Raw genomic sequence first — 25,811 nt, forward strand, 5'->3', positions numbered from 1 at the left:
CAAGAAATGAGCTGGTGCTAGAGCCAGCCAGTTTTGTACAGCAGCGAGATGTTTGAGTCAGTGCTAGCTCGGTGCTTTGACCTAAAAATAATGAGAGGAACCAACTGCAAGCAGGGTATATAAAGGCCAGCTATTTTTTTATCCGATGAGTTGCAGAGAGTCATTTTGCTCGTGCCATAGTATTGTAAATATTAGGCTGGCAGTCTAATGTGCCACGAAAAAACGTCATGCGTAATAGGTACATGTATGTGCAGGTTTGTTCTCAGATGTGGAAAGGTGGTCGAGTGGGGCAGTTGTAGTACGGTTGCTTTTGAATCAAAATATCAAGGTTTGATTCCCATGTGAGACAATATTTTTTGTCTCACATGGTAATCAAACCTAGATACTTTGATTATCTAGACAGGTAATCGCACACCCAGTGATGTCATTTCGGCACGTATGTTTCTTCTGTGTGTTCTAACTGTGATCAAGTTTTGTCATTCTTAGTGTGGATTTGGACAGACAGATGAACGAACATGGTCCTTATAGTAAAGGCCAGTAAATATTACTTTATTGTTTATAATTAATTTACAGAAAAAAAAGTTTATTATCACCTCAGCTGGAATGTCAGCTGCGTAGAAGTAAAGCATCAAGGCGTAAACGTTATAGAAGATAGATGTTACGGTGACCAGCTAGCCTCTGGCCAGTCAGTTATCATTCTTGAGTGCAAATTTGTTGATGTGGTAGGTAAATATTTAGGATCTTTGAGACTCAACTGGCATAAATATGTACTTTAGGCAAATTATAATTAGGTAAGTCTGAGAACCAACAGTTGTGTTACCCCACACTACTTTTCTGCATTTGTTACAACTTTGTTGTTAGGTTTACTTGCGGAAAAACAAGCTAATTACACTGCACTACTGTTCCATGTTTGATTCCTTCAACCCTTTTATTGACACTTCAAGCAAAAGAATTAATCTCTGGATACATGGCAACAGTATTACATGTGACTGTCATCATATCTATTTGAGGAACACCAATTGGTTCTCAATCAGGTAAATTTACAAATTTTCTCAAATATTTAGTTAAACTCCAATAAGCCATTTTGCTTTTAAAAAACCATTGTTTTCGTCAAGAATTCAATATTTTATTATATGTTGTTTTTCATTTTTTATATACATTAAAGAAGCATTAAACAAGCTTAAATGATAGCTTTTGAAGTTCAGGAGATTAAAACATGCAACGTGTGTGGTCCTGCGGTGCATATTCTCAGAAAATGTTTTGAACTGGCTTAACTATATTTAAGAAATGACATCAGAATGTTGCCATGAGTGTTCATTGAGAGTTGTACAGGAAACACAGCATAATAATAATTATTTAAAAACACATTAAGAAAATCATAAGAATAAGTCAACCAATACTAATATTGTACCGCGGGTTTTTTATTTACTGAAGTCACTGTAGACTTAGCCTGGGCATGGCTCTCGTGGGGGATTGGGAGAGAGAGCCTGGGACACATAGCAAAAAATGTAAGATAACTTCTGCAAAACTAGCGCCATATGTTACATATGACGCTCAGACTGATACTAATGGAAGCGTGTCGTTAATTTGAGATCTAACGATGTATTAGATGCGGCGCGTTTAAAAACCTATCGTCACGGTCATGGTCATGTGACTTGATCTAGTAAAAGGCCCTATGTTTTTGATAGGCTGGGTGATTACGTAGTACTCCGTTTGATAATAAAACAATAAGAACCATAGGTAACTATTCTCTTGCGTTTTCACGTTAGCAGTTTCATTTTATATCTTGATAAAAAATGGAGCGATTCCAAATTACTATCAAAGCTAGGCATAGTCACATTGAGATCAGAACAGTTTCAAGCCTCACAACATATTATCGCAGGTTTTGACCAATTTATAGTTCTTCCTACTGGCCTCGGAAAGAGTATTTGCTTTCAGATGGCACCGTTTTGCAGTGGTAGGTCCAAGTTGTTCATAATAACTGTCGCGAGTAATCATAATACTCGCGAGTAAAATAAAACTGAAATTACTTTTTACTAGATAAACTTTTCTTTACTAGCAGCTTGCAATTCATTTTTGTTGTTCTATTGCTATTCGTTTGCTATGTTTGTATTGTTATTGTGATTTTTTATTTATTTAATTGATTTAATTTTTTATTATACTTAAATCAAAACATAATGAATTGAATATATGAAATAATGTAACTCCCGTGATTGATTTATTATGCAGCCAACATTTCATACTTACTAACCAGCGTTTGCTTGCTGCCAATTCAGATTAAAAATAATACATAATACTCGCGTAAATCATAAATAAGACTGTCACATGATACTCCTTCGGAAATAATGATTGTGATATTAGCGACTGCAAAAGTCGACTTTTAGAGTTGTCTTCCCCGCGTGTTGCTACGTGTCTCAGGCTCTCTCTCCCAATCCCCCACGAGAGCCATGCCCAGGCTACTATAGACTTATCTTGCACTGCGGCAGCAGGCCAAGTACTAACTGAATATAAATACTAACTAGTGTTACTATTTATATTATATGGTTGCATAAATTTTAATTGAGCCTCAGATCAATAATTGTTTATGCCGTGACATAGACTGAGCTTTGTAATCCTTATTTGTAGAGAATATATAAACTGTTCTGGCAAATCTGCAAACCTCCTTAATTTTAATGCTGAAGCGTGTCAAAATCCAACATATGTCAAGGGCTGTCCAAACAAATGTCCCACTGGTGAGACTTACAGTGCAAACCTATTTTGAAAAATATTCACAATAGTTACAGAAGCAAATTTGAGCAAATAGTACAGTTCTAACCATTTGTAAGATTAGAAAAGTAGTCTTTACTATAATAAGAACCATGTCTGTCTGTTTGTCCGTAACTACCCTAAGATGGTTAGGAACAAAATGATCAGCGTTTTTCTATCATTTGTGATTGTGTTTGGTGTTTGAGGTGATCTGATTGCCAGGATTTTTCAAGATTAAAATTGACAAAACTTGATCGGGGTTAGAATGTCTTATCATGTATACTCAAATTGACGTTTGATTTAGTTCTACTGTAACATTTCCAGAATGTGACTGTCTCGGACATTTTACCGGTGAAGTTTGCTCTGAACCTACATCTTGTGCTGCTATGCACTGTAGCTATTATCATAATTGCATCAGCCACCCATCAACTGGCAAACCAACGTGTGTCGGTAAGTGCATTTTAAAGCCATATTTACATCTTATCTGTATTTCTCAAAGTTTGTGTGTGCATTCGTATATTCGTCTGTGATTGTGATTGTCCAGCTATAGCTATTATTTTAGCATTGCGCCCATGCGTTACAATGCTTCTGTTAATAAATATTCTGTAATAAATATGTTCATAAATATTCTGGGACCTAAGTATGTGCCTAAAATAAGATATTTTCTTTATTGCATTCTCATTATTGCATTCTGTATTGCCTTACATGTAAACACTGTATATGTCTTGCCGTGGAGCAATTTCTGTTTCCTGCCAGTATTATTTTATTTTGCTACTTGTAATCACCCTCTCTACATAACTGTTTCGTTATTTACATCTGACAATCTCACCTACAGATGGGGAGTTTCTTTCTCATGAAATATAATTATAGATTATATTTATTTTCGCCTGCAAATAGAGGGGCAAATCATATTATATTTTATATTAATATTATTTCAATAAAGATTAACTAAGTATGTGCAAATCGATACTTCTTCATCTTTTTTTCGTTAGAATTAATTTGTTCCGTCTCACGGTATTGACAATAATTTATCTCAAACTTAAAATTTGGCGATTTGTGTACCGATTATATACGTAAATATGCGTAGATATGCCTCACTGAACTTGCCATGACGAGTTCCGGTATCCGTTATAATGAAAACGATTCGCAAACAGACAAATGATAAAGGTTTTGTTAAAAGTTTGAAGTTTACTAAAATACATACTAAAACTTCCTTCAAGTATGTGTTTAGTAAACTAAATTCATTTAGGTTAGATTCAGCATTTATGTTACACGTCTGTCGCGAAGGTAAGAACTCTCCACGCAGTATATTGTAATGTTATTTTAGCTTGCAGATCCTAACCACAAAATTCACTAAGGTCATTGTAGGTACCTATAGTTACTAAGGTTAACATAGTGTTTTGGTATAATTTTTAATGATGATTTTTACCAGGAGGTGATTGCATTAGATGATGACTATGGGTTTCTATATCACGCTATGTCCATCTATAGCCTACGATATTTTCGCTTGCCAACACTGGCATGCAAAAATTGACATGCCAGTTTTGGCATGCCAACACTGAAACAAACTGAAATCATATGAATGTATACCAAATAATTTTTGATTGTAATCGTAGTGAAATAAACTATACTTAGCCATTACTTGCTAATTATTTCACAGTTAAACACCTTTACATATTTATTTTTCTTTCTAATTTATTTCAATGAAACACTTCTTTAAACTTATGAAATTTTAAACTCATAGTTGTTTAAAAACCTTTACAGTTGTTTTATTTATTTTTAATTCAGTTGTCCTGCACAAAACCTTTTTCTCATGGTATGAAGTTTGAAAGTTATAGTTGTTTGACAAAGTTTGAAAACCTTTACAGTCGTTTTTATTTTCTCTCTTAATTCATTTTAACTACACAAAACACTTCGCTCATGATATGTAGTTTGAAAGTTAGAATGGCAAATGTTGCTATATGTTAAATACAAATCAATTTTCTGTGCAAAGACTTTTTGATTACACGGGCAACGCCGGGGAGCACAGCTAGTCTATATATATATTTTTCAAAGTATGTGTGTAACGGTTTCCCTCCAGCTATAGCTATTATTAGAATAGCATAGCTAGACGATGCTTACGCTATGTCATGGCTTACTGTCATTAGAAGCCTAGCCCTTAACTAGCTTACTGGAATTTTCCATTGGCAAAGTGTCAGGCTAATAGTGGTGAGTGAGCAAGTGATAGGAGATGCTGATTGAGAAGATTATTGAGGTCTGGCATCACATAGTGACACCATAGTGAACAAACTCAAGAAATCTTGTTGACAGTATGCCAAGGCGGCAAGGCGGGGTAGCGCTGTCATCAGAAATAAAGGCTGGCCAACAAAGCACTAGACCTCAATTTCAAACCCAACAGCCCTTTTCAGGGCCACCTTCACTTGTACAAAAAGTTCTGTTTGTAAGTTTTCCTCAATTGAGCAATGTTCGCTGCTAAACCAATTCTAGCAATTTCACTATAGCGACAAGTTTTCCATCATTAGAAATATATTTTTCAATTATAAAAAAGCAGTTGAAATGCACCAGAATTCAAATGCATCTTTGAATTGCTCACAAATTTCTGCGCAAAATGGTGTATAACATTACTTAGTTCTTTGATTGTAAGCACAAAAATTACCAATGCATGTGACGCTTGTCATATTGTGCAGGAGGTTGCCATAATTTTGTACAGCACTGTATATATGTGTGTATATACTTGTGTATTTATATACACATACTAGTTGAATTCCCGGCGTTGCACAGGTATTAAAAACAGCTTATAAACAATGAGAGGTAATGTAATTGTCTGCCGCTTGTCTTTAGCCTAGCACATTGTCAATGACTAATTTGAGTAAGCTAGTATCCGTATTGCTAAACTTACTAATAAGAACCGTGAGAGCAAGCTTTAGTGACGTTGTGAGTAACACAGAGTCGCTATGCTATTTTAACCCAGATAATGACTCATGTCACCCAATGAATCCATTGCATCTCGTGTAGCTTAATAGGTTAGGTTACCGAGTGATGAATGAGAGATTCTGAGATCAAATCTTTAGTGATACAGATTTTTCATTGCTAGATATTCATTGCTATAGCTGGACATTCTGAATGACAGACGATAAACTTTGAGATATATATATACATGTATATATATATATATATATGTACCGTAATCAGTACAATGATTAAGGTACACGTATAGGAATAATGTAAAACAATATAAAAAATCACATTTTAGCTATGATGCATGTTAAAATCAGTTACATTATTTATAGTGAGGTTATTATTATTAAAATCATTAAAATTAAATTTAAATTATATGAAAACTCAAACGATTTTTTCCCAGTTTTCATGTACAAATGGTAGTGAAAAAATTAAAATCAGACTGCACTCTAGTAAACACCCAGAGGGTGAGGTCTTCACCAAGATCGTTCATTTCTTCCATATACAAGTATAGAAAATACCTATAAGCTAAAATACTTATAAGCTGTGTAATTTAAAGTAATTTATTTTAGAGGATTTGCTCTACAGCCGTGTAAGATATGGCAACCGCAAGAGAGAATCCTGTTCATCATCACCGGACTGTCAATATCACCTCAAGGACTCGGTTTGTAACACTTATTCAGAGAACTGTGAATGTCCTCCGAACACTGTTGCTCATGACAACAAATGCGTTCCTATGTGGGGTGAGTTTTATGTTGAGATTCTCAGGGAAAGGTACAAAGTAGATGACTTGGAACTTAGCCAATAAGATCCTTCTAAAAATCCTCAGGAGTTTAATAATAATGATGATAACGTTTTTATTAAATTCTATTTCAAACAGCTCAGTGGAAAGAGCTGAAAGTCAGTCTAATTATTGCATTTTCAGCTTTATCCAAGAGTTTTATGCCAACTGCTACACACTTTTCCCAACTGTTACTAAATTCTGCATGTTTTAGTTCCTTGCAAGGCTGAGATGCAATGTATATTGTTCACTTTTACTGCACAATGCGATGGCCGACCCCTAAATGACCTTGGAGATGCCATGTATCATAATAGAATGCCACTGCTCTCTGAGTCCGACTGCTTGTGTTATCTGTATGCCAAGAGCGAGAATGAGAGAGAAAGCTGCACAGGATACAGTAAGTACATAATCAGTATGTACTTACTGCATGTACTTACTAGTAAGTACATGCAGTAAGTACATAATCAGTATGTACTTACTGCATGTACTTACTAGTAAGTACATGCAGTAGGTACATAATCAGTATGTACTTACTGCATGTACTTACTAGTAAGCACATGCAGTAAGTACATGTATGTATTTTCATTATTTTTATATACAACATATATAAGGTAAGAAATTTGTAGAAAATGAGGGTCCATATGCGCAATAGCAGAGCTAATCATGGCGCCGAACCCAAGTCAGCAGACAAAGCAGCTCAAAGTCAATAGACCTAAGCTATCCCAGTAATCCAAGCAGATGTTGCTTCAAAGTCACTTTAAATTTGTGAGCATTGGCAATCAAGCGTAGACTGCCAGGCAATAGGTTCCAAGCCCGTGCCATCTGATAAGAGACCTGTGTGTATGAGACGTGTGTAAGACATGAGCAGTATGTACTTACTGCATGTACATACTAGTAAGTACATTCAGTAAGTACATAAGCAGTATGGACTTACTGAATGTACTTACTAGTATGTCTTACTAGTGTTAGATAATTTTAATCTTAATATACACAAAGTAATTTCTAATAAAGTAATATAGTTATAATGAATACAACCAATAAATTTTAAATCAATAATCAATAAAAACAAGTTGTTTCCTCACCTTAGAAAACACGTGGTTGTAATGGAAGGCTTTATCACACATACATAGGTTCAGAGGTATAAATGGCGATAAAAATATTTGGAGTAATTAATTAATTAAATCTAATAATTCACATTAATTAAATTAAATAAATTAATCTAAATAAAACTGAATGAAGATTAAAGCAGATTGGTTTATATATTACTCTTGTTTGCGTCATTTTACACTTATTTTTAAATTTTACCATGTTTTAATTTTTGCTCATGTGACTAGAAAATTTTGAGAAACATTAACTGCTGTATATAGCAAATGGCTTCTAGTTTATTCTTCAATACATGCTCCAATTCTATATCACAGTATCTGAATGCCTGGCATTGCTTTGGTAATAGCGAGGTTTTGGCATGTAAAATTTATTTTTAATCGACTAAGTTTTTGTACCCAATGAACCTGAGTAACTTGAGCTAGAACTGCAATAAAAGCCATTATTTCAATTTAAGCGAGCATTACGAAAAAAACATAGCATCATAATTTTTAAACATGCTAGCTGAAGGGTGAGTATTTTAACCAATTGGCAAGAGCATTAGTATGTTCACAATTATTCATCACTACAGCTAGTTGCACAGGTAGTCTAGTGGTCTAGCATGCATGTCTGCTGACTCAAAGGTTCCGAGGTCAAATCTATCGCAAACCAGATTTTACATTCCTAAAAATTTATCTCTAAACTGAACACATGAATGACAGCGCAACAGACAAATGAAACACACTGAAATATATATATAGATGTTTAAAAATGCATGTATTGAATTGGTCAAAAAACTGAGGTAAACTGTCTGTAATTCCGTTGCTATAATGTGTATGTAGGACTACGAGAAAGTTCGAAACCATCAGCTTACATAGCTAAAAATGGATTGGGAATCTTGGACCAGGAATATCTGCTGCCGTTAGTCCTTGGAGTACTGTCTATACTTGGTAACATGACTCTCTGCATGATACGAAGAACGAGAAGGAAAGCTAAGGCGAAGAGAAAGGAGGACCATAAACGCTATAGTGAGTCTTTTTCTTTAGCTACAACTATGGAAGACATGATAAGAAGGAAATATTTAGGATTGTGGCATGTCATAGAGCTACATAAACATATTTATCAGTTTGCATTTCAAAAAGCTGTTTGCAATTAGGCAGTCCACTTAGCAGTCTATGATCTGATGTTTTTAAATCTCTTGCATGATTTAGAATCCATTGAGCTGATTTTGGTTTAGCAACAATCGTAGGTAGATAATTAGGTTATTAACGCTAGTAATATATGAAAACGCTAATAATTATGGGTAGAGTATCATACCATAGCTTAGATAATATACATAACAGTAATCATAGGTAGAGTTTGATGTTATACCTTAGATGATATACATACTAGTAATCATAGGTAGAGTATCATGTTATAACTTAGATGATATACATACTAGTAATCATAGGTAGAGTATCATGGTATAACTTAGATGATATACATACTAGTAATCATAAGTAGAGTATCATGGTGTAACTTAGATGATATACATACTAGTAATCATAGGTAGAGTATCATGTTATAACTTAGATGATATACATACGAGAAATCATAGGTAGAGTATCATGCTATAACTTAGATGATATACATGCTAGTAATCATAGGTAGAGTATCATGTTATACCTTAGATGATATACATACTAGTAATCATAGGTACAGTATCATGTTACACCTTAGATGATATACACACCAGTAATTTTAGGTAGAGTTTCATGTTATACCTTAGATAATATACATACCAGTAATTATAGGTAGAGTATCATGTTATACCTTAGATGATATACATACTGGAAATCATAGGTAGAGTATCATGTTATACCTTAGATGATATACATACTAGTAATCATAGGTAGAGTATCATATTATACCTTAGATGATATACATACTAGTAATCATAGGTAGAGTATCATGTTATACCTTAAATGATATATATACTAGTAATCATTGGTGTAGTACCCTATAATGCTGTATGGCTCAGCAACGCACAAATAGATTATTTTGATTGCAACAAAAATGCTAGCTCAGTAGCCAGCTTAGACACATCGACCTAGGGAAACCGCATGTGATATTTTTGCATATTTCTTCAAGAAGAAGAAATGAGAAAAGAACACTTACATGATCTAGCTAGCTCGCTACCAGTAACCATCCCCAATGTTGAGGAGACAAACAACAGTAAAGCTAGCAAGATTAGCAAGAGACGTGACAGCTTCAAAAGTGTCATTTCCACAAAGAAGAGACCAAAGAGCTTGATTAATAAAACTCAACTTGGTATGGAGAACTAGTAATGATAGCTATACTACTATTACTTTTACCACTCTTTTCACTGATAGTCCTACGAAAACAATAACTTCCATTACCTGTACTGTTAATAGTACAATTGATATGACTACTACCACTAATACTGTTATTACTACTATTGTTACTACCGTTATTACTACTACAACTACTATTACTGCTACTATCACTACTACTACTACTATTAATACTACGGTTATTACTGTCACTACTGATATTACTACCACTGCTACCACTACTAGTACTACTACTGCTACTACTACCACCACCACTACTACTACTACCACCACTACTACTACTACCACTACTACTACTACCACCACTACTGCTACTACTATTACTACTACTACTGTCACTAATGCTACTACTACTGCTACTACGACTACTAGTACGGGCTATACTACTACTACTGTTGCTACTCCTATCACTACTAGTATGACTACTACCTCTACCTCTGCTACGATTATGATTAATACCATTACTACGACTGTCACTAGTCTAATCACTTTATTACTATTATTAATATACTAATACTATTACATCACTACAACTACAACTGTTATTACCACTATTAGCCAACCTTATGTTTCTTTACCAAATGTCACAAGCCTATCTGCTCAACAAATAGGCCCTCCTGAAAATGAACTTACAATAACTTGTTGAAAATTCACCATGCTAGCGTTTGCATAAACAGTAAAACTCTTTACATACCATGATATGTCGTACCTTGGCCTCTATACACTGACAGTGAACCATTTGTATTTGCAACATCTGAATTTTAGGCGATAGCCAATAATAGTTTACAATAGTGAATAAACTATAGCACACTGTCTTGCTCATGATTGGTTAAAAAACGTTTACTGTTGATTTATCATGCATATTGTGACAAAGTGAAAACCACACGACCTTTACTGACTTTTGCACAAAATCAGCATTAGGTAGTTGTTCGCTTCCTTTGTTTACAACAGTTTACTCTGTAAGAAGAGTTGCTTTCTCCTGCAGCAACTGATGTGTTATAAAAGCTGAAGAACTATTGTAAATGCGCCATTAAGGCCTTTGCTGTATATGATGTGTTATAAGAGCTGAAGAACTACTGTAGTTGCACCATTAAGGCCTTTGCTGTATATGATGTGTTATGAGAGCTGAAGAACTACTGTAACTGCACCATTAAGGCCTTTGCTGTATATGATGTGTTATAAATGCTGAAGAACTATTGTAACTGCGCCATTAAGGCCTTTGCTGTATATGATGTGTTATAAGAGCTAAAGAACTACTGTAACTGCACCATTAACGCCTCTGCTGTATATGATGTGTTATAAGAGCTGAAGAACTACTGTAACTGCACCATTAAGGCCTTTGCTGTATATGATGTGTTATAAATGCTGAAGAACTATTGTAACTGCGCCATTTGGGCTTTGCTGTATATGATGTGTAATAAGAGCTAAAGAACTACTGTAACTGCACCATTAAGGCCTCTGCTGTATATGATGCGTTATAAGAGCTGAAGAACTACTGTAACTGCACCATTAAGGTCTTTGCTGTATATGATGTGTTATAAGAGCTGAAGAACTACTGTAACTGCACCATTAAGGTCTTTGCTGTATATAGCCCTGCTGTGAAACTAGGCTGATGCTGTAGTCTGATATGAGCCTCTTTCAGCCAGGCTTTAACAATGTTGCTCTTTTGTAGAAGAGACAAATTGAAAGTTTGAATTAAGACCTATGAACTAACGAAGCCTGGTCCAAAAGAAGCCATCCGACATGCTAAAGAGATTTGAATACTCTGCAGAATTATTTGAAGTTTTTGGCATTAGATTAATATTATTGATTTATATAAGTGACCTATATAGAGATTTATATCGGTTAATGACCTGATTAACAAATTACATATTAGCTAATAATTAAAATTGTTGAATATCACATATTGTATTTCTTTAATAGTTTACAGACAAAACAGTAATTTGCAGCTGACAATAACGGTAGTGGAAAGGCAACTTTCAATGATAGGATGCATCTACAAAAAAGTATGCAAAATATTAATAGATATTTACAATTTAAAATCATTTTTAGTTAGTAATAAAACCACTACTGTATGAACTACAAAGAAATAAAAACTCTTTGGTATCGTCAAGATAGTTACATGCAAAGCAGTTGTTATTCCCTAACTTCCCACCTGCTAAAGAATGTCAATGAGATTTTTGTTAGCACTACATTTGGCAGATCTATAAGATGACTTGGCTAACACCTGTTTACCTACAGGTTATCTATCGGCACTGACAGAAATTATCATTTATAGACTAATACGGATAAAATCAAGTTTTAAACAATGTAAGATTGTTGTATGTTTTTTTCTCAACTCATTTAGCAAAAGCTTCAAATTACAATTGAGAAAAAGCCCTCCATGATGTTTAGAGCTTACAAAAGGGTTGCACTTTACCGATGTGTTTCAGCATGCCTGCTATACAGACACAGCCAACCAAAGTTTTTATGGTCAAACTTCAGAGAGAAGGTGAGGTCAAAAACGAAGAAAAGATTATGACATCTGCTAATATGAGGCCAAAATAATTTATTCAGACATTTTTAAATAACTTCCATCAACATTTTGTTTATATTCTATACAGATTTATGCTCTTTTCATACTTTGTGGAAAGGTTCTTTGAGCTTATCATTAATCAAAAATTCTAAGCCAGCCAATCAAAAGTTACTTTAAACTATTTGAAACCATAGCGACAAGCAGCACACCAAATGGTTTCCTTTTATATAAACAATTTACTCTGTGTTAAAGCTACATGATAAAGCCGTGGGCTGAAGCTATAGCTAGGGACTAAAACTATAAGCTAAAGCTATAAACTAAATTAAAGCTATATGCGAAAACTGTAAGCGAAATATATATGTGAAAGCTATAAGTTATACATTATAGCTATGCTAGCTGGTTCATAGTTTCAACACAATCATGCTAGAGTATTATAAAGCCTACCCAAGTTTCAGAAGAAACTACATCCATTTTAGAGTGTTGGTCGACTTCCTTAGGCCATAGAAGTGAACGCAATACAATCACATTCGCCTTTTTCCCTTCGCTGAAAATATACACGATAGGTGTTAGCAGGCAGTCATAGGTGTTAACAACAGGTAGTCATAGATGTTAAAAAGTAGTCATAGGTGTCAACAAGTAGTTATAAGTGTTAGCAAGTAGTCGTAGATAATAACAGGTAGTCATAGATGTTAAAAGGTAGTTATAGGTGATAACAGTTGGTTATAAGTGTTGACAGTGAGTCATAGGTGCTAACAGGTATTCATAGGTATTGACGGGTAGTTATATTTGTTAACAAGGAATCATAGATGATAACAGGTAGTTAGAGATATTAACAGGTAGTTATAGGTGTTAACAGGTTGTTATAGGTCAGCTTGTTCGCATAGGCGATGTGAGCATGTAACTTTTACAGTCCAATATCTTGAAGAAATCACCAATAAAATTGCTATGTGTTTGTTATATCCATATAGGTACTCATAATGTATAAACTGTTTTATGGGTGAATTTTAGAGTTTACTAGCTAATGGTGATGTACATTTCCACTCAAGTCAGCCAATGTGCTGCCTAATGAACAGGTCAAGCTGTAAAAGTTATAAGTAAGAACAGTCTAGTTGGTGAATACCTATCACAGGTTGCTATTGATTAGTTGGGGAATACCTATCACAGGTTTCTATTGGTTAGTTGGTGAACACCTATCGCAGGTTGCTATTGGTTAGTTGGTGAATACCTATCGCAGGTTGCTATTGGTTAGTTGGTGAATACCTATTGCACGTTGCTATTGGTTAGTTGGGGAATACCTATTGCACGTTGCTATTGGTTAGTTGGTGAATACCTATCACAAGTTGCTATTGGTTAGTTGGTAAATACCTATCACAGGTTGCTATTGGTTAGTTGGTGAATACCTATCACAAGTTGCTATTGGTTAGTTGGTGAATACCTATCGCAGGTTGCTATTGGTTAGTTGGTGACAGCCACTCCCTTCAACTGAATATAAGGCGCATTTACAACTGTTGTTGAGAGTTGCTGTTGTAAAATTGATCATACCGATGTCTAGTGTCGGTAAAACTTGTAATCTAATAGTGATTTTCTACTAGATTACAAGGTCAGGGCTTACTAAAGATTTATGCAGATACATACAAAATCAAATATACTTGCTAATATACATATTAGCAAACAGCTAAAATTACCAAAGATAAACAGATGAAAAATGTAAAAATATCCCCTTACCATGCATCTATCAAACAGTTACCAGTGTGTGCAAGAAAAAATAACTCTAGGAACAGATTTTTATGTAAAGTTATAGTTTTTATGTAACCTAACCACTTGCTTCTTTAATTAGGTATTACTACAATTGACTAACTGAAAACTATATAAATGATATATATGATTTGAAACTGTTATCCTGTTTCATGATGAATTACAATATCTTATAAAGTTTTATAATGTAATATTAAATATTATAACATGTTATAAAGTGTTACAGTATAATATTATAATATGTTATACAGTGTTACACTGTAATATTAATATTATAATATGTTATACAGTGTAACTGTAACACTAAAATATTGAATATTATAAAGTAACATAAAGCACTATGGTATGTAATGAAGTGTGTCAAATGAGGTCAGACTTAGGTCAAAGGTCATAGGTCAAGGGGTGTTTGACGAGTTAGAATCAAGTCTTAAGCATGCTAACTTCTTAGAGCAGTTCTAAAGTTGGAACCACTCTAAGCATGCAAGAATGGGTACAAAAGCGTATCTATATGTTTTTATCAAAGCATATGGATATACCGTAAAACCTCTGATTGAACGCCACCGCTATTTGAACACCACCTCCAATTGACCTAGACCCTAAAGAGAAAGGACTGAAAAACAGAGTGCCATGGCATTCAATTAGAGATTTTACGGTATTTATAAAGTAGTTACTGTGTATCAATTAGTACATTTGTCTACATAAAGCGGTAAGCAAAGCTAGTTGCTTCCCTATGTAGTAGTTGCATATGCTTACCAGTGGAAAGTGACTTCCTTGTTGATACGGATAGCTTGAGTTTTCCTGTCTCATGATCACCATCAGTCTCATTCAGCATTCCTATGGAACAGAGTCTAAGTTACTCTTAAATATTGCTATTAAATAGCTTTTACAATTTCTGCATTTGTCAATTTTATTAGGATTTTGATGGAGTTGTATTCTCTCGGTCTAATCAATCTTGCAAAGGGAGACAACACTTAATTTGACACTCGTGTCTCTCAGCAACTCTATTAAATGCAGCTCTATTAAAATTACCGAGTTTTTTTATTTTCAATCCAATCAGGCTGCCAAAAAACTTTTATCAATTTAAATAGATATGTTATTTTTTAACATTGTAGACTGGCTAGCATGCTTGCTGCCTATATGTAGGCCTATAATTATATCATAGTTTACAATGCACATGGCTATATAAATTCTTGTTTTATTACTGAGCTGCAAACAAAACAATGATTTAAAGAATTAATTCAATTTGGCTTATATTTTTTATTTGAACACATAAAACACATAATACAGAAAACAAAGGGTTTTGGTGAGAAGTTGTTCAGTAATTATGTGGTAATAAAACCTAAGTGCAACACATGGAAAGTATACTGACATAGTCAGGCAGAATAGACTAATGTCACTAGTGTTAATTGTTCTGCTAAGATAGTACCTTAGTATTACAGTTACTTCTTCTTGTAGTAATCCTGCTACTACTACTGCTACAACTACTATTACTAGTACTAATACTACTACTACCATTACTACTAGTACTACTGCTACTACTGCCACCACTATTGCCACTACTAATACTACTACTACTACTACTACTGCTACAACTACTATTACTACTGCTAATACTACTACTACTTTTATTACTACTAGTACTACTACTACTAATACTCCTATTAGTACTACTACTAATACTACTAATACTACTACTACTGCTACTACTGCTACTACTATTACTAATACTACTACTACTGTGACTATCAGTAATAGTACTATCACTGACCTTTTTGCTAAGTTATTACTAAGTACTATTACTAATACTCACTGTTCTTCTAGGCTAGTGATACTACTGCCAATTGTTCGGATGAGCTAGTACTAGCAGTTACACTACTGGATGTTCTGCTACACTAAATAGAGCTATACAAGTTAGTTCAAGATGATTTTATGAAGTTGATTTTACTTTAATTTTCAACTCAGCTAGCAGAGTCTGGACAAACCGAAAATGATCTACAAAGGCATGACCTTCACGTATAATTACTTATTATATTAATTTTAATTTGTAATGACCTCACCTTCTGATGCATCCAAACCAGGCGGAAAATTTTTTCCATCCTCAGTTGCTGAAAGCAAAAATTATAAATTGGAAAAATTTTATGTAGATATTTTGAAAATCATGATAGTTGGTACAACTGTATGTCATGTAAATTTTAGGCCATTACACATAAGGTCGTTCTTCTTTGTGAGTTTTGATGCTTAGCATTGGTTAGTGTAGCTGTAAACACTACAAGCAGCCTTGACCATCTATGTATATTATTATTGGTCGCCTGTCCATCGGCGTGTCTAACGATTGTCCGTTTGTTAGCTTTTTCTTTCATTATGTAATCTTTATTCTCTGATTGGCACAATTATTCTGAGGGTTTGGAAGGTAGCCAATCAGCTGAGTTGGTTACAGTGTCAGCTTAATAAGCTGAATGTCATGGGTACAAGCCCCATACCGGTCATCATTTTAGCCGTTTCATTAATTGCACGAAAATTGACACATTAAAATCAACTGCTACTGTAAAACAAAAATAAAAGGCTTTGACATCTATTATACTGCACTTCATCATTTCTGACACTTTAACATTGATTATAATATCACATTTTCTTATCCAGTTTATGAGGCGTGGTAGCTTCCACCTGTAAGAATACTTTTTACAACTATTATTTATGTCAATATTAATGGCCTATATTAATGTAAATAATATGACCTTGACGAAGAGCCAGGTTTGAAGCTCTCAACTTCACAAATTCGTTTCAATTGTACCACCAGCTGGCATTCAGTTCATTGAATTAAAGTGGTTATTTTTAAAATGAAATGTAGCACAAGACAAGTGCCTAAACCCCTTGGTAACTCCTACAAACTTATTTGGTTTAATATCTCTCTCGCAATTTGTTGATATGACTAAGTTTGGCTATGGTAGTGGCTTGATTGTTACTTTTGCCATTTATTCCATAGAGCTGTATGCAAATGTTGAAAGTGATTTATGGTATTCCATAGAACTGTATGCAGATGTTGAAGTGATTTCTAGTTTTTACTGAACCAGATTCCCTCTTTTGACAGAAAGGATATGGTAACCAGCAGACAAGAACAAGCCAAGACATGTCCATCTTGTTGTAGCGACTGGATAGATAGATTTGTTTATCCTCGTCCTCTATATCCTGCTACAGTGCATTACTAGTATAGTGTAGTTCTTATACAGATGCTGTTTTTGTTAGGGTGTCCAGTTCACCCTCCCAACTTGTATGGGTGTTGACAGTTTTATCACCGTCAATCCGACCCTAGATTAATATATGCCTACCTGAAAATGAATCTGACACCATTATATTATCAAATTCTGGAACAGGATATTTACACCAAGCATTGACTAGAACTTACCACTTTCGTACTCACTCTCCACACTCTTAGCTGTCATTCTTGACTTGGCAGAGTAAAGTGAATTCACTAAAAGCAAAAACATAACCTAATGTCTAATAAATTACTTTGTAGCGCAATAAAATGCAATATAATGCTGCATAATATAATACTATATAGCTTAATATAATTAAAAATGATATAATATAACCAAATTTACTATAGTAACATATACTATAGCCAAAATATACCGAAATATAATATATTAAAATATTTTACAATTTAATATATTTTAATATATTTTATTATAATCAAATATAATAAAATATTATATAATATAATATACTATAGTATATTATATTTTAAATATATATAATATTATATTATTTTATATATATAATATTATGTAATATGTTATACCACGTAATAAATATAATATAATCATATAAGTAAGAATACAGATGAAATAATCATATTCTTTTATTATATGCTCCCTAACTATTAGCAATGATAGGGAACTGTTTAACTGACAAAACTACCCGATTTTATCGGCTTTTTAAAATAATCTGCATCTTAAAAGACACTAAAGTAGCATTTATTAATGCTGTGTAACTCTGATGATAGAGATGATGAAGTGTGAGTTGATATTTGTTCTGTCCACTCAAGTAGTTAATAAATAAAATGACTTAAAAACTAAATACACAGAAGGCATTTACAGTAATCATGGTATAATTATAATATTGCACTTACATAATCATATATGAAATGTTTTACATTGGACTTGTAAAAACCGATTGTTATGATAGTCCGTGAAATCAAATAGTTTTGTATTAGTTAACTATTTTAATTTAAAGAATAAAATAAACTGTAACTTTATGTGGATTTTAATTTAAAAATAAAAATCAGCTCAAATTGATCTTTACTTTATATATTCAGAGTATAATAGATACATAGATACATAGATACATAGATACATAGATACATAGATACATAGAGCTACATAAAGCTACATAGAGATACATAGAGATACATAGTTACGCAGATTAATAGATACATAGATACATAAATACATAGATACATAGATACATCATAGTTAATAGATATATAGATACATATATACATAGAGCTACATAAAGCTACATAGAGATACATAGAGATACATAGAGATACATAGATACACAGATTAATAGATACCTAGATACATAAATACATAGATACATCATAGATTAATAGATACATAGATACATAGAGCTACATAGAGCTACATAGATATTACTTATGAACGGACCTCCTGAAGAAACACCGTCTAGAGCATATTCATCTGGCTCCAGACCTACAAACAAAAGCAAAAAAGGATATTCCTCTTACAGAAAAATCTATACTAAGACTTGTGTTCTGCAGATTAAGTATTCCAGCTTACCACACTTCCGCCAATCACATCACAATACCTTTGAACATATCGTCTTATCCAAACTTGCTTGCTTTTGCATTTATACTACATGTTTCAAAATCTTGCGTAAACAATGCCTAGATTATTTGTATTTGTTCTCTCCCACATATAACAAACATAGTTCTCTAATCTATGACACTAACATACTATGTCCACCATAGTATGTTTCAGTTTATGAACTTTCTGTTACTACAACCTACAATTCACTATCCAGACTCCTCCACAAGACTATTAAATTATCCACTTATAAAACACTTTTGTTCAACTCACTCAACAATTAATGAATTCTGTTTTTTTTTCTCAACATGTAATCAAAAGATTTTCTGAAGATCACCAATGCCAATAAAAGGTGGTACACGCAGCAGAAGATATACTTGTTTCTGACGTAATAAACACTAGAGGGCCTAACCTACTAATAACAGGAATTAGTAGGAATTATTAGTTAGAATTATTGCTGGAAAGGCCACTAGTTAGTAGTGACAGAAAAGTGATCCTGTGGGTGCTTTTTGGAAAATTTTTGTACAAACAATGGCTCTGTGCTCTGTTACCTTGTCTGGCCATGCCTGGGTGCAGTGGCAAGAGAACCTAAACGACTGGAGACATGCCTAGGTGCAGGTTTACCTAATTTAAGGTCAGATATCATTTTCATCATCACCAGTGATCTATTTGGGCATAGAACCCCAACCTGTTGTTTGCAGATCAGGCGCCCTAGACCACTAGATCACTGTAACTGTACCAATTAGTTGGCACTCTGCCTGACTAATTAGAGATTGATGAGTAAAAAACTAGATTAGTTGGTAGAGGAACTATCTTGTGGTCCTCTGCGTTTATTTTTAGTCATTTGTTAGTTAAATGTTGACTTGCAACAAGATTCACACTACAGTTATTTGGTATCAAAAGATTCACCATGTTTTACTCTGTTGTGTTGTAGGTGCCAAATATGTGGAAATGTGAATACAAGCTCTTCAAAACTCAAAAACGAACAGTTAATCGCAGCCACACGAGACCGCCGTAGTTTGGATTCTCCTTCCAAAATGGCTCAAATCTGACGTAGCTGTGGTAGACGGTTTCTGTTTACACTTTCATGCAACCTTATTCGCCGAAATATTTTCACAAATATACTTCACGCATTCAATAAAACCATGTCCATTGTTCTTACGCGTCTGTTTTATCGTCATTGTAAATGCTGTCACTTTTAGCAGTGATATCTTATAACTTACTGCAAAAATTCATTTAATTTTTTAACCTTATCTTGAAGGAGTACATATCATTGTCTGATAATCATGACGAGCCTGTTGGTCACCTGGGATAATTGAAAAGTACTGCAAAAATTATTTGCGAAGTATTGGGTCACATGATCAGATTACGGCGTGCCGATTAGATCCAGCCGAAACAAAACTGTAAAGTAGCGAGCATCTATTTTCATACGGATTCTTCGGTAAAACCCGAAGTGTTTGTCATAAACTAGTGCTATGATAAGTTTATATTGAGCTTTTTATTGGCCTTTCAATCTACGTGAGAACATCACGTGACAAGACAATAACCAAACCACCATGACTACGTCAAAAAAATAAATAGATTCCAATCTACGACGGCTTTTCGTTTTTGAGCTTTTAAGAGCTTGTAATCACTTTTCCACACATTTGGCACCTACAACACAACAGAGTAAGACATGATGAATCTTTTGATATCAAATAACTGTAATGTGAATTTTGTTGCAAGTCAACCTTTAAGAGATTTCTGATTGCTGATTCGGAGTTATCTACCTTTTGAGCTTTAGCGACATTCTATCTTATGTTCTATTTTAGTTTTATATTTTTATTACCTCCCGTTTTGTTGTCAGCTACATCTTCCGTTACGGTGTCCATGCTGTTTTCTGTTATATCATTCGTTGTTGCTTCTGTAACAATGTTTGGAGTTATGGCATCTTCTACCACAGCGATGGTGTTGTCCCCAGCCGTAGCGTTTGTATTACTTTCTATTGAAGGCAGTTCAATTTTAGTTGATGCGTCATTTTTCTCTGTTGAGATGCTGTTGACGTTTTTTGATTCTTTACCAGTGACCTGTGCTGGTTGACGCATTTCCGTTCCGTCTTCTGTTTAGAAGAAGAAACATGCAATAAATATAACAAGCAACAAAAACAGTACGCTCTTAGCTTTGTAAGAATGCTGTCATTTTTGCGACTTTACCAACATTAGGTAAATTTTTTCTTAATAAAGAAAATATATGAATACTAAAATGACTATACGGTATATTATATTATATTATTATATATTATATTATAGTATTCTTATTAATTTAATTAGTTCTTTTCTTGCATTGATTGTAGCTTTACAAACAGTTAGCAAAATATTCCAAAATAAAAACACATTCAAGTTTTTGCCTTAAATTTTGTAGGCTTTTTGAGAAAAATAAATAACTTTTGTATATATTTATTAAACGTTGACTTGCAATAAAAATCACATTACAGCTAGTTGGTATCAAAAGGTTCAGCATGTCACACTCTGCTATGTTGAAGGTGCAAAATGTGTGGAAATGTGATTACAAGGTCTTAAAAGCTCAAAAATGAACAGCTAATCGCAGCCATCACAAAAACACCGTAGGTTAGAATCCCTTTACTTTGAAGACTTACTCAACTCGACTTGTTTTTTTTTACACGTGAAGTTATCACCTGAAATGAAAAATCAATAAAAGACTCTATAAAAAATGTCTCGTAGTACTAGTTTATGACAAACACTTCGGGTTCTACCAAAAAGCCCATTCAAAATAGATGCTTGCTACTTTACAGTTTTGTTTCAGCTTGGTCTAATCATCGAGTCGTAATCTGATCATGTGACCGATACTTCCTGCAAAACGGCGCAAAAATTTTTTTCAGCAATTTTCATGCTCGTCATGTTTATTAGAAGATGATATGCACTCCTTCGAGGTAAGGTTAACAAATTAAGCGTATTTTTTCGGTAGGTTTTGAAGTATCAATGCTCAAAGTGACAGCATTACAATGCTGATGAAACAGATGTGTAGAACAATAGACATGGTTTTATTGAATGCGTGAAGTATATTTGTGAAAATATTTCGACGAATGTGGTTGCAATGAAAATGTAAACGGAAGCCATCGTGTTCAAATATGCCTCATTTGAACAGTTTTGAAAAGGGATTTCAACCTACGGCGTTTTTGTGATGGCTGCGATTAACTGTTCGTTTTTGAGTTTTTAAGAGCTTTTAATCACATTTTCACATATTTTGCACCTACAACACAGCATAGTAAAACATGGTGAATCTTTTGACACCAAATAACTGTAATGTGAATTTTGTTGCAAGTCAACCTTTAAGCAATTTGATTTGCAACTAGTTTTAGGGGAGTTGTCATACCTTCAAAATATTCCAGTTGCATCGTTAGGGAACCATCAAGCGTTTGATATTGTTTGATAGGCATAGTTTTAGCAGCATTTTTGTTTTCAATAGACATTGAGTCGCGCTCCTTTTCCTGAAGGGGCTCTTCACTCCTTGACATATCTGTTGCAGCTTTAAACGGTGCGCTACTTTGTTCAGACACATTTTTTTCTATTTCAATGTCCCTAGATATGACTAAGTCTACAGATTTTTCTTCGCTCTGTTCTCGGTTCTCTAGACCATTTGTGGAACTGCGTGGTTTAGTTTCTGTTATATTTAATAAATCGTCTTCATCTGTAACCGGATCAAATGAAATTCTTATCTCGGACATGTTATCATTTGGCCCTAAAGCGCTAACAAAGGAATCATTGCTAGGTTTTTGCACGTAACTTCGTCCGATACGTAAAAGAAGATTATTTGGAGAATTGCTTAAATGGTGGACACCCAATTCGGTGACTTGTTCCATCTCTGTCTGTCTATGAAGCGACATGTTTCGTTCCATTTGATTAGAAACGATTGATTCTAACGATTTAGTCGATGATAAATCAATTCCGGATGCATTTTTGGAATCTGGTCTAAAGACAACAGCTTTTTCTTCGGCATCTGTTTCACTTTTGTCTTCAGGTACAATTTCTTTCGACTCTTTGCACATATCAGAAATTTCTGCCCCTAGACCAGCTTTGTAATCTGTGTGCAGTTGACTTTGAATTGACCTTCGTCGCTCTTTGGCAGCAGCCTCTTCACAACGCCTGCTGCTTAGTTCAGTTTGAATGTCAGCTATATTTTTACTCGCTGTTACAATCATCTTTGAAAGCTCTGTCCACAGATTAACGCTGTGACTATAGGATATGCACATTGAATCGATTTGCTCCAATTCTGCTTCAAGCAATACCTTATGTTCTGTTTCTTTTTTTAGCAGTGCTTGTAGAAGCAATCGGTTGGTTCTTAATAATGTCTCATGGAGAAGAGCTTTAACTTCATTCCAGGTAGCGCTTTCTGTTTCAGTCATTAGAAATGTCTTAATATCCATGTTATTGGGAAACAGAAAAGATATAGTCTCTTCTAAAAATTCCTTGGACATTGGTTCATTAGCAGAATTAAGTTTGGCTAATCTTTCCTCAATCTTTTGACGGGCAAGCTGATTATTATCTTCAGCTTTTGTAATCTCTGCTAGCTCTTTGTAAAGAGATGCTAAACTTCTATTGCGTAAATCGATTTTTTGCCTAAGTTCTTTGGCAAGTGCTTCAGAACTTTTTGGTTCGTAGTCAAAACTTTTCAGTTCGTTGTCAGAAATTTTTAGTGCGTGGTCTGAAAGCTTCGAGCTGTGTGCTTTTTTGTCTACTTCCTCTTCTATAGTTGATCGACGGTTTTTTAAAGCACATTCTATATTTGCATGCTGCTTTTTGACATCTGCGAAATTGGCTTTAAGCGTTGTCTCAAACTCGCTAAGGGATGAATTCCTTCTTTTTTGAATCTCATCTCTGAGATTATCGTAGTTAGTTCCTGTTACATTAAACTGTTCCCTTGAGGCCATCTTGTTCATATTCGGTTTAGAGTCGCATCTACATTCACACGGGTTTTTTGGTGTACTCAGACAAGAATTCTCAGAATGTGCAAAAGGGTAGAAAGCGTTTTGGCTACTTGATGAAAATTTGTATAAGTTGGGAGTACTTTCAGGATACTGTAGGGAAGTATTTGACTTCTTGGCAGCATACATCATTGCAAGGAATGATGGGATAGATCGCTCATTGCTATGTCTTCGTTTGATACCACCAGAATAGTCGAGTCTTGTTGTTCGTTGAACTGTATTCATTGGTGAGCTGTTCATTGCTGGCTCATCTACAAATAAAGTGACAAATTTTCATCTTTTCTGTCTGTTTTTCAAGTGCAAACTCACAACAACTTTCGAATCAAGGCTTACAAAGTGTGTGTATTATAACAGAAGCAAAAAAAGTTTTGTAAAATATTTATAAATAAAAATAAATAAAAAAATTGCCCGATAGTTACAATAAAACTCAGAAAACTTAAATCTGTCACATAATTTTATTTGTTAATTTCCGAGCATGAGAAAATCAACTATTTGTGAAAATATAGAGTGAGTGCAGAATTAGCTAGTAATAAATTGTTCACTAAACTGTCAGCTTGCATTTGTGATCATTACCAAAACTATTCGTTGAAGATTCTAGTTTTAGTTACTTTAGCTGCTTTTCTCAACCAAAACTTTCAATATTATAATCTTCAGTGGCTCTCATGATTTTGTGCTAACATTCATACAAGCATGAATATAGTCTACTTAATATAAAAAGCTGAACTCGGCAGCTTTATTATGGTAAAACTTAATTAATTTCAAACAAGTTTTAGGCCTAGCATTGCCAAGATTCCTTTTCATATTTAATTTACGCCTGCACCATTCGTGTACAGTAGTGATCACATCTATCGGATTGCCTGGTAATTTCATAATAATATTTTTCATTTATGGCATAAACTTCCTTTCCCTATAATCTCAGATCATACATATTATACATATTTGAAAAGCAAACTCACTAGACATTCTGTCTACCACTAAAGGTACACTCTAGTAACACAATCTGTTTAATGGGCACCCATTATATCTTATCAGGTCAGTCTAGTCTTATGGTGCCCTACCAAATAGAAGGATGCTAGAACTACTCTAAGGGAACTTAAAAACACCACCAACTTACTTTTATAGAGCTATGTTCTAAAATTATGTAAAATTAAGTTGTGTTTACTACAAATTTAATAGAACATTTGTTTTGAATTTTTTTGCCGCTTTATGCCGAAAATGGCATATTGTACCAAAATCAAACTAATAAAGCAAATATCAGTTAGTTTTACATAAAATTCTTATCCACTAAATTTTGAGCTTTCCATTGATGTGCATATTGTCATAATTCACAAAATACTGACAGAACAATATATGAGTTAACAACAAAAAATGTGTTTATTTCAAGTGATCCCATAATTGCGATCACCACTGTAGATTTTCATTACACATTGCTATACTGCTGCCATGGCAACAATTCATGAATGCATTCATTGATGACAATTGTCTTTGACGCATTCATGGATCAAAGACAATGGCAAATTCTTGGAGAGTTCGCCATTGTCTTTGATCGCGAATTCTGGAGTTTCTCATTATGTGAGCGTATGAGAGGCTGATTCTCAGAAACCAGATGGAGTTTGAAACCAAATATTTTTGGCAACCTGGTGAAAGAATTGGAGCATATGTGTATGAAGTTTGAAAGAAATTGACAAAAAAAGTGTGGAAAGGCATGCCAGACTAACAGACAGACACACAATGACAAAGTAGGATTTATCGATGGAGGTTCTTTTTTGTAAATTTGACATACTTTTTAATTGATATTTAAATAAAATGTATTTAA

At 34.1% G+C, this 25,811-nt stretch overlaps 2 protein-coding genes across 4 annotated transcripts in view; one reads left to right on the top strand and one right to left on the bottom strand.

Annotated features, from left to right (window-relative positions):
- The first annotated feature begins 864 nt into the window (after nt 1-864).
- LOC137387565 (uncharacterized) lies at nt 865-12,272 on the top strand. Of its 3 annotated transcripts, none has more exons than XM_068074025.1 (8): nt 865-1,034; nt 2,626-2,732; nt 3,070-3,195; nt 6,276-6,446; nt 6,699-6,881; nt 8,407-8,592; nt 9,695-9,874; nt 11,591-12,272. In XM_068074025.1, exons 1-8 carry the CDS (start codon nt 907-909, stop codon nt 11,602-11,604), a joined length of 1,095 nt encoding a protein of 364 aa, XP_067930126.1. In that variant the 5' UTR covers nt 865-906; the 3' UTR covers nt 11,605-12,272. The 3 variants fall into 3 exon arrangements, with proteins under 3 accessions (XP_067930126.1, XP_067930127.1, XP_067930128.1); XM_068074026.1 differs by having other exon boundaries at nt 9,698-9,874; XM_068074027.1 differs by lacking the exon at nt 2,626-2,732 and having other exon boundaries at nt 892-1,034.
- A 2,420-nt stretch (nt 12,273-14,692) lies between these two features.
- LOC137388443 (paramyosin-like) overlaps nt 14,693-25,811 on the bottom strand; it is a 30,629-nt gene continuing 19,510 nt past the window's right edge. The window contains exons 8-13 of the mRNA XM_068074928.1: nt 22,387-24,246; nt 20,843-21,112; nt 18,844-18,900; nt 17,592-17,657; nt 14,942-15,022; nt 14,693-14,784 (exon numbers count right to left, since the gene is read on the bottom strand). Of these exons, the coding sequence (XP_067931029.1) occupies nt 14,693-14,784; nt 14,942-15,022; nt 17,592-17,657; nt 18,844-18,900; nt 20,843-21,112; nt 22,387-24,246 (2,426 nt within the window). The remainder of the gene's footprint in view (nt 14,785-14,941; nt 15,023-17,591; nt 17,658-18,843; nt 18,901-20,842; nt 21,113-22,386; nt 24,247-25,811) is intronic.

The sequence above is a fragment of the Watersipora subatra genome, chromosome 2 (assembly GCF_963576615.1).
Source record: "Watersipora subatra chromosome 2, tzWatSuba1.1, whole genome shotgun sequence".
NCBI classification, from domain to species: Eukaryota; Metazoa; Bryozoa; class Gymnolaemata; order Cheilostomatida; family Watersiporidae; genus Watersipora; species Watersipora subatra.